Genomic DNA, 14221 nt, shown 5'->3' with positions numbered 1-14221 from the left:
ACACTACTTAAACTGAACCGTACACTACTTAAACTGAACCGTACACTACTTAAACTACACTGTACACTACTTAAACTACACCGTACACTACTTAAACTACACCGTACACTACTTAAACTAAACCGTACACTACTTAAACTACACCGTACACTACTTAAACTAAACCGTACACTACTTAAACTGAACCGTACACTACTTAAACTACACCGTACACTACTTAAACTAAACCGTACACTACTTAAACTACACCGTACACTACTTAAACTGAACCGTACACTACTTAAACTACACCGTACACTACTTAAACTACACCGTACACTACTTAAACTACACCGTACACTACTTAAACTAAACCGTACACTACTTAAACTACACCGTACACTACTTAAACTAAACCGTACACTACTTAAACTGAACCGTACACTACTTAAACTACACCGTACACTACTTAAACTAAACCGTACACTACTTAAACTAAACTGTACACTACTTAAACTAAACCGTACACTACTTAAACTACACCGTACACTACTTAAACTAAACCGTACACTACTTAAACTGAACCGTACACTACTTAAACTACACCGTACACTACTTAAACTAAACCGTACACTACTTAAACTACACCGTACACTACTTAAACTACACCGTACACTACTTAAACTAAACCGTACACTACTTAAACTAAACCGTACACTACTTAAACTACACCGTACACTACTTAAACTAAACCGTACACTACTTAAACTACACCGTACACTACTTAAACTAAACTGTACACTACTTAAACTAAACCGTACACTACTTAAACTACACCGTACACTACTTAAACTAAACCGTACACTACTTAAACTGAACCGTACACTACTTAAACTACACCGTACACTACTTAAACTAAACCGTACACTACTTAAACTACACTGTACACTACTTAAACTAAACTGTACACTACTTAAACTAAACCGTACACTACTTAAACTACACCGTACACTACTTAAACTAAACCGTACACTACTTAAACTGAACCGTACACTACTTAAACTACACCGTACACTACTTAAACTAAACCGTACACTACTTAAACTACACCGTACACTACTTAAACTAAACTGTACACTACTTAAACTACACTGTACACTACTTAAACTAAACCGTACACTCCTTAAACTAAACCGTACACTACTTAAACTACACCGTACACTACTTAAACTACACCGTACACTACTTAAACTGAACCGTACACTACTTAAACTAAACCGTACACTACTTAAACTACACCATACACTACTTAAACTACACCGTACACTACTTAAACTAAACCGTACACTACTTAAACTGAACCGTACACTACTTAAACTAAACCGTACACTACTTAAACTGAACCGTACACTACTTAAACTAAACCGTACACTACTTAAACTAAACCGTACACTACTTAAACTACACCGTACACTACTTAAACTAAACTGTACACTACTTAAACTACACTGTACACTACTTAAACTAAACCGTACACTCCTTAAACTAAACCGTACACTACTTAAACTACACCGTACACTACTTAAACTACACCGTACACTACTTAAACTGAACCGTACACTACTTAAACTAAACCGTACACTACTTAAACTACACCATACACTACGCCGTACACCACGTATACTAACTGCACTACCTATACTACTCTAAGTACACTACACTGTACACATCAGCGTCGGAAATACACGAGGGCAAAGGGCAAAAATGCCCCTAAGAAATATCATTTTGCCCCCGATATCACTCGGAGAGGGGCAAACAATGCCCCCGAACTTTCGAAACGAATAAAAAAACGGAGCGCTTCTTCATCAGACCTGAGACTGCGAGACTGCGGTCCACTCAGCAGACACGCACATGTTCGTGCACCTCTACGCGGACATCCACGGTAAACTCATTCAGACGGCGCAGATCGGGAGCGAGCGAAGGACTTTGAAAGTTAACGGAAAGATTAACGTGAGACAACATCCGGTTTCTTCAGACCAAACATCCGGTTTTCAGAATAAGATGCCAACAAAGTATCCATATTGCACATTTGAAATTAGATTAAATGAATTATATTCACATTAAGTATAAAACATGCTGCCTGCATCTCGTGAGTTAAAGGGAAAATACACCTCAAGTGTCTTTATTCTGTGATTTGAGGGTTGCTGATGAATAATACCTGACTGACAGTAAACTAAGATATTTTACAAAGTAAAAACTCTGAACTGAATTTGTACCTTCAAATGGCACATTTAAAAAAAATTTAAGGTGCTATAAAAATGTTTTTCTCAAAAATTCCACACAATGACAGATGCATGAGTTCAGGACAAAAATGGGTAATATCACAATATTTGAGGTGCTACAAAAATATCTCAATAATTCCACACAATGACTGATATTATATATATGTAATAGTATATGTAATCAAGGCATCGTTGACTTAATAATTGTTAATAGTTGTTTAAAAAATGTAATAATAGCAAGCAATAACCACAAAGAAATAAGAATAAATTGAATGTGATTGTCTGATTTATGTTTGTTTTTTGTAAAAAAATCTAAGAAAACACTTTGAATCTGTAGACAACTGCCTAATAGTCTTATTGTTGCCATTTGATGACAATTGCTCATATATTGTCAGCCTAAATAATTATATATTTATTATTTTGAACAAAGGTCAAATGTTATTTCACAAGTTTCAAAAAGTGCCCCAATTCTTTGAAAATGCCCTGAATTTCAGTCAGTGGCATTTCCTACCCTGGTACACATGTATACTACGTACACTACGTTATACACATGTATACTACGCCGCACACTACGTAAACTACAACGTACACTATGTACACTAAGTACACTACGTTATACACATGAATACTACTCCGTACACTCGTGCTAAAAAGTCATGTTGAAATTGGATGGTGGAATTGGAGAAACGTAAATATTGACCAGCAAGAAGATGAATTCTGGAGGAGTTGAACCGTGCGGTGGATACGAGGTGTACCTCACCGTACCGTTCATGTTCCCCAGAAGATGAACCCGAGATGAACCCGAGCCACCGACTCCTCATTGTGTCTCACAGACGTGTTGGAAACAATGAATCCATCTTTATTGGGTTCCTTTTATGTTTCGAGTATCACGAGGAAAACGTTCCCCTGCGTCTCCGCGAGAAGAGGACGTTTGTTTTGTGTCTGTCCTCCTCGTGTGTCATGTGACCTCCTCATGTGCTGAATGGTAAAAACGCATTTCAAAGGTTAGCTGTGTGAGTGTGTGTGGAGGAATATATGGATGTCAGGTGATTGCATCACACAACACGTGTGTGTGTGTGTGCGTGTGTGTGTGTGTGCGCGTGTGCGCGTGCGTGTGTGTGTGTGTGTGAGAGAGAGACGGAGAGCAGGCATGAAGATAAACAATATGTTTTTGTGTGTTTGTGTGAAAATGTGCCGCCACAAGATGGATGTGTGTGAGTGTGTGTGTCTCCATCTGAGGAGAGAGAAAGACTGGTTGTCCCTGACGACGGTGCGCCGTGTTGCCTGGCAACAGCGCTAACAATGGCCCACCACCAGTGTTCTAGAATGTGGGCGTGGTCTGAGAGAGTGCCAGAGTTGGGGGGGGGGGGATTCAACCATCAATTTTGACACAAACAGCTGAGACGTCATTGATTGATATTTATGTCATAAATGTGTAAATAAAGGTTTTTATTGAATCAACAGATAAAACTCAGTCACGCTTTATTTCATGGCTCCGTTCTTTATTATTATTAATTAAATCACTAATTATAATCAGACGTGTTGAATCGGTCACATCGGGAACACGGCGGCTCAGTTGAACAGAAGAAATACAAAATCTGCCGACATGTAAACATAATAAACATAAATATAAGTTTCCAATAATAAATGAACAATGATCGCATGATTACAACTTCTCTATACTGCGTAGTTCTTTCTCCGTAGCAGCACAATGGCTAACGAAGATACGTTAGCACAATGGCTAACGAAGACACGTTAGCACAATGGCTAACGAAGACACGTCAGCTCAATGGCTAACGAAGACACGTTAGCACAATGGCTAACGAAGACACGTTAGCTCAATGGCTAACGAAGACACGTTTGCACAATGGCTAACGAAGACACGTTAGCACAATGGCTAACGAAGACACGTCAGCTCAATGGCTAACGAAGACACGTCAGCACAATGGCTAACGAAGACACGTTAGCTCAATGGCTAACGAAGACACGTTAGCACAATGGCTAACGAAGACACATTAGCACAATGGCTAACGAAGACACGTTAGCTCAATGGCTAACGAAGACACGTTAGCACAAAGGCTAACGAAGACACGTCAGCTCAATGGGTAACGAAGACACGTCAGCTCAATGGCTAACGAAGACACGTTAGCTCAATGGCTAACGAAGACACGTTAGCACAAAGGCTAACGACGGACAAAAAGGACGTCTTTTTCGTCCGTCACGCTTCCTTTTCATCTCTGTTCAAATGAAATGTCTTCACTATAACTTTATTGACAATGGTCGATCAGGACGCTCAGTCTCACTGTGGACGTAGAGCAGTTCTTCAGGGACGTTTTCTTTTGATCCTCATGAAGTCGACTGTAAAAGTTATGTTGGTCCAGTAAATGTCTGTTTGTCTCAGTTTGTCAAAGCGACTTATTGTATTCAACATCGATATTCAAGAGAACTACTCGTCACCAGAAGTCATGAGTGCATCTCCTTTAAACAAGCATCATAGAACATCAACCAGAGCAGAAGAACAGAAACAGACTCGTATGAATACAGTAAGTGGTGAGTGAAGGTTCAGGGTCGTACTTCTTGAAGAGGTGAGTCTTCAGGGTAGTGCTACTTGAAGAGGTGAGTCTTCAGGGTAGTGCTACTTGAAGAGGTGAGTCTTCAGGGTAGTGCTACTTGAAGAGGTGAGTCTTCAGGGTAGTGCTACTTGAAGAGGTGAGTCTTCAGGGTAGTGCTACTTGAAGAGGTGAGTCTTCAGGGTAGTACTACTTGAAGAGGTGAGTCTTCAGGGTAGTACTACTTGAAGAGGTGAGTCTTCAGGGTAGTACTACTTGAAGAGGTGAGTCTTCAGGGTAGTACTACTTGAAGAGGTGAGTCTTCAGGGTAGTACTACTTGAAGAGGTGAGTCTTCAGGGTAGTGCTACTTGAAGAGGTGAGTCTTCAGGGTAGTGCTACTTGAAGAGGTGAGTCTTCAGGGTAGTACTACTTGAAGAGGTGAGTCTTCAGGGTAGTACTTCTTGAAGAGGTGAGTCTTCAGGGTAGTGCTACTTGAAGAGGTGAGTCTTCAGGGTAGTACTACTTGAAGAGGTGAGTCTTCAGGGTAGTGCTACTTGAAGAGGTGAGTCTTCAGGGTAGTACTACTTGAAGAGGTGAGTCTTCAGGGTAGTACTACTTGAAGAGGTGAGTCTTCAGGGTAGTACTACTTGAAGAGGTGAGTCTTCAGGGTAGTACTACTTGAAGAGGTGAGTCTTCAGGGTAGTACTACTTGAAGAGGTGAGTCTTCAGGGTAGTACTACTTGAAGAGGTGAGTCTTCAGGGTAGTACTTCTTGAAGAGGTGAGTCTTCAGCCTGATGAAAGATGGGCAGTGACTCTGCTGTCCTGAGGTCAGTGGGGAGTTCATTCCACCACTGAGGGGTCAGGACAGGAAACAGACGCGACCGGGTCGATCGGCCGCAGGGACCTCTGAGCGACGGGGGAACCGATCGCCCCGAGGCAGCAGAGCGAAGAGGTCGGGTGGGGGTGTAGGGCTTGACCGTAGCCTGGAGATAGGAAGGAGCTGTTCCCTTCACTGCTCTGTAGGCTAGCACCAGAGTCTCACACTGGATGCTCTTACAGGGAGCCAGTGTCTCAGTTTGTCTGTTTGTTTTGTGTCTCAGACACCGTCACACAGATCAGAGGTCAGAGGTCACGGAGGACTGAATCTCTCGGGTCAGTTTTTTTTGGCTTAGTTTCGTTCTTTCTGATCTTCTCCCTCGTCCTCCTGACTTTGACCGGAGTCGTGAACGTGTGTGTGTTAGCGTGTGTGTGTCTAACAGCCGTGTAATGGAACCCTGATCGTCTTAATTAGTGCGTCTCTCCGTCTGTCCCTTGAGACTCATTATCCTTCTTAGTTTGTCTTCTGAGGAAGAGGAAGCAGAACGTGAAGGACACGGAGAAGAGAGAAGAGTGAGGAGTGATGGAGTAAAAACCAGCTGACGGCTCCACCTGGTGGTGAGTAACACAAACTGATCTTCAGACGTGATTTAATATTTTAATACATTTGTTCTATTTGATCAGCTGTAGACGTCTGTCAAACAGTTTAAAGGGTTTATTCATGTTTAATAACCTAAACTAATGCAGTTATAGATATTGGTAAATGATTCATAAATTGTTGTCCAGAACTGTGAATGTTAATACGTGATTTTAATGTAATGAACCGATTATTTTCTCAATTAACGATTAATTATTTGGTTTAAAAAACAGAAAATATTCTTTATTTTTAAGTTTTTTGTTTAGTGATTCATGAATCATCACATCAATTAAAGTGAGTCAGAAGTGGTGACATCATATATATTTATATTAGTGCTGGGCAAGTTAACGCATTCATTAATTGACGCCGACAATTATTTTATCGCGCGTTAACGCATTTTTTAAATTTCTTGTCTATTTTTTATTTTTATTTTTTTTTATTTAAAGACGAGACAATACATATACATAACAATATGATGACAAGAACAGTGGGATCAAAGCCAGCAAACATCCTGTCGTCAGTCATGTCAGTGCAGCTACACGCTGACATTCACCGTGAACGCATTCAAACGCACAGATCGGAGCGAAGGACTTTGAAAGTTAGCGGAAACATTAACGTGAGACAACATCCGGTTTCTTCAGACCAACATCCGGTTTTCAGAATAAGATGCCAACAAAGTATGAATTATATTCACATTAAGTATGAAACATGCTGCCTGCATCTCGTGAACCAAATGTTGTTGCCCTTTTGTTCATATAGCAGTACTTTCAAAATAAAAGTGCACAATACACTACTTTATAATTCATTATTGAACTTTGCCATAACAATGCGATCAATCGCAAAAAAACAATGCGATTAAATATTTTAATCGTTGCCCAGCACTGATTTATATCGATTTCATCGTCACAAAAAGGAGAAACAAGTCACATTTGAAAATAATCATTTAAATGTTCCTTACGTACAAACAAACAGCATCAAACATCTTTATGAACATTCAAATCAACACGATTAGAAACAGAAGTAAAAATCAGCAGTTCTTAAGTCGTGTGTGTGCGTGTCCGTCCTACGTGGCCGAGTGTGTGCGTGTGTTCCAGACGCCGTCGGCCGAGCGTTGGTCAACGGGCGACCGAGAGTCTGAGCGTTGGTCAACGGAGCTGCTTGAGCTCCACTGGTTGTCCTCAGACTCGGGGGAAGACGTGGTGTGATCGTCTCTCTGAGAGTTGTTTGGATGAGAGTCAACGGGAGGCCGAGGTTCAACAGGGAAACGGCGTTTTGAGCGGTTGTCAATGGGGAACTGTGGATCGGATCTGGGGTCAAAGTGGTTGCGAGGTTTTAAACGGGAGTCAGTGAGGTGGAGTTTTGAGTGGGAGTCAACGGCAGCGGAGGATAAGGCTGTGTGGTTCAAGTGGTTATCAATCGTGGTGCTGACGGAGCTAGAGGAATGTAAGCTAGCAGGTGGCCCAGGACTTGTAGAATGCAAATCAATGAGTGGCAGGCGAGCGTAAGGCGATCTCTCCCTGTGATTCACCAACGATGAGGCCTCGTTGTCCGTCAGTCCTTCTGGAGCTGCACTGGAAGAGTGGAGGTCAACAGTAGATTTGGGAGTAGGATGCACGTCAATGGGTGGCAACCTGGGAGCTGCTGTTGGCACTGAACTACCGCTAAAGCGTGACAGCCCCTCTCTCTTGCTGAAAGAGTGGGAGTCAATGGGTGAGGAGGGATGGTTGTGATTCCTGAAATCAAGGGATGAAACAAAACCAGGAGGCGATGTGTCGTAACGGTTGACCTGTGAGCCTTCAGCAGAAACACCGCTGGAAGGATGGTGGTCAACGGGTGCTACCAGACAGGAATCTGTCCAATCAGTCTTGTCCCTGCAACCTCTGGAGGTAGAGTCAGTGTGAGCCGGCTTCTCATTGGACCAGCCAGTCTTGGCCGAATGGAAATCAATGGCAGGTGAGGAATTCACAGGATGCAAGCCAACGGAATGTGACTTTGAAGAAGAATTTAACTGCAGATGTAAAAAGAGATCAGCACTTGTGAATCTGTTTTCTGAACCAGAAAAAGAACGGGTATCAGCGGGAGGTTTGTGACTCGTGGAATCGATGCCGACAGCTTCGGCTTCAGAAGGAGCCGTTGAATGGGAGTCAACGGGTGCTAAATGACAGGAAGACTGCACAGCATTGGCTAAATGTCTCTTCAGCGTCGACACGGGAGGGTCGTCTTCAGCACGGGAGTCAACGGGATTTGAATTGAGGTCAACGTGAGAATTTACACTTAGCGGGTCATAAGCGGCGCGGGGTGAGAGTGGGTTAACGGGAGATACGGGCGACAGGTGCGGACTCCCGGCGTCTTTGTGCTTTAATGGCGGCGGCGTGTTCCTGTTGTACGACCTCACGGGACTCGCCTGCTTCAGGAGAGGAGGGACGTCCTTCACCTCCTTCAGACGCTCGAGAGGAGGCGGCGGCGGCCGGATGTAAGAGCGGCACGCCGGCAACTCGAACCCTCGATTCTGATCCACGACATCGGGCAGTGGTCTCGCCTCGGCCAACCAGACGCCCCGGTCCGAGTGAGCTTCGGGGACGCCGTCGTCAAAGTTAACGGGCGGTTTGCGTTTGGCCGGCGGGCCGATTCCCTTCAGGTCATCGAGGATGGATGCTAGGAGACGGCTGTCGGAGGACGACAACGCGAGGTGTCTTTTGCAAACCGTGTTCGACCCTCTCTGATCATCAGAAGTGGCTCCCATTGGTCCTTCATCATCTTCACCCGACCCCAGCAGCAGACCGCTCTCCTCCACGTTCTCCACGTCCACGCTGTCGTCGCTGTTGTCGACGGCGATGGGACCCGCCGCCGCCTCCGACCCGTCGGACCCTCGGTCCAGGATGTCGACGGGCAGCTCGCCGATCTCCGCGCCCAGGGCTCCGCCCACTCCGTCCGAACGCACCGACGGGAGAGGAGGGAGGTCCGAGAAGTCCACGGTCTGCTGGCTGCTGATTGGACTGCTGCTGTCGTCCTCGTCGAGGCTGCTGTCGCTGTCGAGGGTGATGATGACCGGAGAGCTGGGAGAGAACAAGACACGTTAAAAGACATTCTGAAGACGTCTTTATTTACCGTGAGACCGCGTCCGTACCTGCTGTGTTGCTGCGTCTTGCGCTGGCGTCTCCTGCGGCGCTTGTGGGCGGGGGGCTGCGAGGCGTTGGGGGACACGGTGCCCTCGTAGATGATCTCAACGCTGGGGCTCCGGTCCGCTCTGCTCCTCCTCGAGGACGGAAACAGGAAACAAGGACGTTTACATCACGGACGAGACACATTCAAAGAGAAACAGGAAGTGTGTCCTCACCTCTCTCCCCCGCTCCTCTGCCTCTCTCTCCTCCTCCCCCTCCTCCTCCCCCTCCTCCTCCCCCCTTCCTTCTCCCTGCTGCTCGGCCTCCAGGTGGGGTCCTTGTCATCGCTGTCCAGGTGGCGGCTCTTGTACTTCCTCTTCCCCCCGGGTTTCTCCACGTGGTCGCCGGGGGAGAGCGAAGGCATCGGCGGCGGTGGTGGGGAGGAGGTGCAGAAGGGTGAGGAGGAGGAAGACGAAGAGGAGGAGCAACGGGAGGGCGAGGAGACAGAGGTGAGAGGAGACACCTGGGAACAGTGGTACTCCCAGGTGGAGTCGGGCGAGCTGGAGCGAAACGGCGAGGAGGAGCGCGAGCGGTGACGCATCATGGCGGGATAAATGGAGCGGTTGGGGTTGAACAGGGTGCCGCTCTTCCTCATCATCTTCTTCTCCCTCGCCGCCTCGCTGCCAGACTTCCCGTCTCCGGGCGCCGCCGGGCTCAGAGCGCACACAGAGTTCCTGCTTCCTCTGGAGCTGCCCGACCACGAGCGTGCACGAGGCTCGCCGTCTTTCTCCTTCAGCTCTTCGCCTCGCTCGTCGCCGTACGCGCCCGACGTGGAGGGAGGGATTGTGGGTAAGTAAGAGAGGGTCGGGGTGGAGGGGGGGAGGGGAGGAGGCTCCTCAGTCGTGTGCTCATTCTTCTTCTCCTCCTCTTCCTCGGTGTCGGAGGAGAGCTGCACCAGCTCAGGAGTCCGCTCCGCTATCGGCTTCTTGTACCCGACGATCAGACACTCTTCCTCCTCCTTCTCTCCTCCCTCCCCATTGGCTGCCTCCCGAGGGGCGTGGCCGAACGGCGGGGAGGCGAGCGAACACGACGGCTCGGCGGTGGAGTAGGAGGGGCCGGGGGTCTCGTCGTCCCAGACCGCCAAGCTGAGGCTTCCTGATTGGATGATGTCGTCGTGAGTGCCGTCCGCCATCTCCAGCAGCCTCTCCTCCTCCGCTCTTCCTCCCGCCGGCCTCTCCTCTTCCTCGCCCTCCGATATGGCGATGACGGAGCTGCCGTCGGAGGGGCTGCTCGTGCCGTCCAGCTCCATGGCGGCGTCCGGCGGCTCGTACGCCGCCTGCAGGTCGTAGGTCTCCAGGCCGAGCGGCGAGCGGGAGAAGCTGACCAGCTCGTGCAGGAAGTGGTCGGTGCGTGCCAACAGGAACTGTCGCAGCTCTTCTTCTATGGTGGGCGTGTCCTCCAGGCCGTGGCGAGCGACCCGCGCCATGATGATGCGCTGGACGATGTCGACCAGCGAGCCGTGCGCGCCGTACAGCACCGTGAGCTCCCGCCGCAGCCAGGGGCGGAGCCTGTTCAGGTGGGTGGGGTTACGGCGGAAGCTCTCTGCTGTGATGTCACGCTGCTGCTGGTTACCGCTGACCCCGGGGACGCCGCGGACCCGTATGCCGTTCCGGTACAGAGCGCGGCGGAAGGCCACCGTCTCTCGCTCCCTCAGCCGCCGCACTGTTCCGCCTTCTCGCTGCAGCCGCTGCCTCGCCACCAAGCGAGTCATCAGCCGCCGTGATGCCCGGTCGTTGGGTGCCGCGGGCGCCACCGCGCCGCCGAGTCCCGTCAGCCCCTCAAATATCACGCCGCGCTCCGCCATGTCGGCTCCTCCCCTCGTCCTCTGCTCCCCCATCTCCTCCCCCTGCTCGCTGTATTCTGTCATAACAGGAGAGACGGCGGGATGAGGAAGAGGAGGGAGCGTGAGAGGAGGAGAGTCCAGATACCACTCCCACACCCCCGACCTCCTCCCTCCTCCTCTCTCCCCCCTCCTCCGCCTCCTCGTCGTCGCCTCCCCCCCTCTGTGCCTCCTCAGCATCAGCCTCATCTGGTGGTCGCTCCGCGCCGCCGACGCCATCGCCGCCACCATCGCCACGGTGGCGGCGACGCTGCTGTTGGCGGGCGGCGGCCGCAGCGTGTACTCCTTGAAGTCGTCCTCGGCGCGCACCGAGTGCAGGATGGAGGCGAACGGCTGCTTGCAGAGCGGACACTCTGCCTTGTTGTGCGACCACTCCTGGATGCACGGGAAGCAGAAGCGGTGCAGGCAGCGGTCCAGGTACGCCAGGTTGTTGAAGCGGTCCAGGCAGATCGGACACTTGGAGTCCGGCGACGCCTCCTCCGCCGCCATCACCACCCTCGCCGAGGAGGAGGAGGGAGGAGGAGACCAGGAGGCAGCAGCAGCAGCAGCTGTGGTCGAGGTGGTGCTGGCGGTTGTTTTCCTCCTCCTGCGCCCGCCGCTCACTCGGCTCCGCCCCTCTTCTTCTTCTTCCTCCTCAGGTTGGTCGCCTCCTGCTGCTGCTGCTGCAGCCGCGTTGTCACGGCGACGCACTCGCAGCTTCATCCTCGTGGGCGCCATCACCTGAACACGGGACAGGAAGTGGTCATCAGTGGTCATTAAACACAAAGACACGAGTTCTCAGTTCTTCTGACCGCATGTCATCGGCCAGCTGGTGCAGCAAAACAAGCTAACAGAATGCTAAGCTAGTTAGCATCCTCCATGTTTACAAAGTAAGGTTTCCTATTCACTTCACTGTTTTTAGGATTATTCTTCACGACGACTGACGAGAGACTGGTAGCTAGCCGGAACAGCATGCTAGCACTATGTTAGCTCTGTAGCATTTGGAGAACCAGCAGCTCAAATGTAATTCCGCTTATTTTTAAACACGTTATTTTAAATACACCCCCCTCCTCCTTCCGGTATTCTGTCACGTGGTAGGTCACGGAGCTCGGTAATAAAACAATAAAAGGATTTATTGGTCAAAGCTCGTTAGCTTCTGTTAGCATGCTAACGCGGTTAGCTTCCCGTACCTGAGCAGCAGAAGAAGTCGACTCCGGGAGCTTCTCATCCGGGTCTTTTCTCCTCTTCCTGCGGCCGGAGCTCCGCACCGTGAGCGACATCCGGGTCTCACCCACCGTTCAGACCGAAACTCCCGGTAGAAACGGGGACATTTGTGTCGGCTGTTTGTCGCCCGAACCGAAGCTACACAGCTGGAGAGACAGAGGTGCCGCGATGCATTATTGGACATGAAACATTGGATTTTTTTTTGTTGCTTCTTCTCGTTTGAGGTTTATTGGCAAACAATGAATTGGTGCATTACCGCCACCAGCTGGTACGGAGTGTGGATCAGGACGTCGAGTACTGACAGTGTTTATTACAAATACATCATTTAAAAATGATTTAAATTTCAATGTTGTATTTATATCGTGTACTATTGTTAATCATGTTAATACATTAGTACTATTGTTGACAATATTAGTTCACATGTTCCCCTCATCACATATAATATGTTAAACTGAATGTGTTGTAGTGATTCTCCGATGCTCCAGGTGGCGGTAGAGCGCCTCAACCTGCGCTTACAAACCGCCTTTAAGAACCAGAGAAGAAGAAAGCCACGCTAAATCTGTAAACAAACTAAACCGATTACTGGCGGTGCCACAGCGGGATAAATAAGAAGATGGAGACCTTCAGCAGACGGGACTTGAACGGAATCTACTCTGTGGTACTAACGTTACATGTTCTCCGGTAGACGGTGTTCTCACTTACCGGAAAGATACCCGGTTAAGATAGGAGCTACAGCTAGCAGGTGAGCAGCTAGGGGCTAGCTAGAGAGGAGATAAGGGCTAACGAGTGAGCAGCTAGGGGCTAGCTAGTGAGCTAGAATTTTACTTGTAACAGAGTATGTACACTGTAGTATCACCACAAAATGTCTGTGTACTTCATCCACTGTTGTTAGTGGCTGGTTAGCTGTATTGTTGTATAAATATGAGGTTAAGTGAGCAGTATAATACTGTTTCATGATACTTCAGAGTCAGTGAACCGTGAAGGACTGACGTGTCTCCTTCTAACTATAACTTGTTAATCATGTTAATGTATCATAGTTATTGTTAATATTCTTCTGTCCCTCAGGTGTTGCTGGCTGTGGTGGTCTTGTCCTGGTCCTACGTGATCTACGCCAGCAGGATCGCAGCTCATTGGCTGCTGGAGGAGAGGACCGCCCTCCTACAGCAGCACTGACAGCCCATTGGACGCCTGACACAGGTGAGTGTTGACACACACAGTACTAGATACAGGTGTTTTAATAAGAGAGGCAGATGTGTCCGATTTAATGTCTTTAACACTCAAATATCAGTGATTTCACCTGTCTGATGTCTTTGGTTTAAACCTCTTCAAGACCAGTAGAGACCGGACCTACTGGACCACGTTGTGGAGACACCTCAGAAGTGGACTGAACCTGGACCTCTTCATGAGGACTATGAGAACACTGAGACATACTGGTCTACCTCATGAGGACCATGAGAACACTGAGACATACTGGTCTACTTCATGAGGACTATGAGAACACTGAGACATACTGGTCTACCTCATGAGGACCATGAGAACACTGAGACATACTGGTCTACTTCATGAGGACCATGAGAACACTGAGACATTCTGGTCTACCTCATGAGGACCATGAGAACACTGAGACACACTGGTCTACCTCATGAGGACCATGAGAACACTGAGACATACTGGTCTACTTCATGAGGACTATGAGAACACTGAGACATTCTGGTCTACCTCATGAGGACCATGAGAACACTGAGACATACT

The 14221-nt window shown here is 48.3% G+C and overlaps 1 protein-coding gene and 1 long non-coding RNA gene across 2 annotated transcripts; one reads left to right on the top strand and one right to left on the bottom strand.

Moving 5' to 3' along the window:
* Positions 1 to 7111: 7111 nt before the first annotated feature.
* Positions 7112 to 12613, bottom strand: LOC306796728 (uncharacterized protein). The gene is made up of 5 exons (XM_079295796.1): positions 12436 to 12613; positions 9677 to 11986; positions 9603 to 9634; positions 9393 to 9521; positions 7112 to 9321 (listed from the first exon to the last, which is right to left on the bottom strand). The coding sequence occupies exons 1-5, from the start codon at positions 12523 to 12525 to the stop codon at positions 7329 to 7331; spliced, it is 4554 nt and encodes a 1517-aa protein (XP_079151922.1). The 5' UTR covers positions 12526 to 12613; the 3' UTR covers positions 7112 to 7328.
* Positions 12614 to 13028: 415 nt separating this feature from the next.
* On the top strand, positions 13029 to 14062 carry LOC306796191. The gene is made up of 3 exons (XR_013773039.1): positions 13029 to 13127; positions 13535 to 13666; positions 13800 to 14062. It is a non-coding gene; the product is annotated as an uncharacterized lncRNA (long non-coding RNA).
* Positions 14063 to 14221: the final 159 nt, after the last annotated feature.

The sequence above is a fragment of the Melanostigma gelatinosum genome (assembly GCF_949748355.1).
Source record: "Melanostigma gelatinosum genome assembly, chromosome: 23".
In the NCBI taxonomy this organism is placed as follows: domain Eukaryota; kingdom Metazoa; phylum Chordata; class Actinopteri; order Perciformes; family Zoarcidae; genus Melanostigma; species Melanostigma gelatinosum.
The sequence above is the reverse complement of the archived record's forward strand: the minus strand, read 5'-3'. Positions and strand labels throughout refer to the sequence as shown.

What these genes read in the sequence shown, in the direction of transcription:
- LOC306796728 (XM_079295796.1), bottom strand. Translation starts at nt 12,525, where the DNA reads ATGTCGCTCACGGTGCGGAGCTCCGGCCGCAGGAAGAGGAGAAAAGAC. An exon ending in CCTGGAGGCCGAGCAGCAGG is followed by an intron (nt 9,635 to 9,676) that starts GAGAAGGAAGGG and finishes AGGAGGGGGAGG; the next exon opens with AGGAGAGAGAGGCAGAGGAG. An exon ending in CAGAGGAGCGGGGGAGAGAG is followed by an intron (nt 9,522 to 9,602) that starts GTGAGGACACAC and finishes TCCGTCCTCGAG; the next exon opens with GAGGAGCAGAGCGGACCGGA.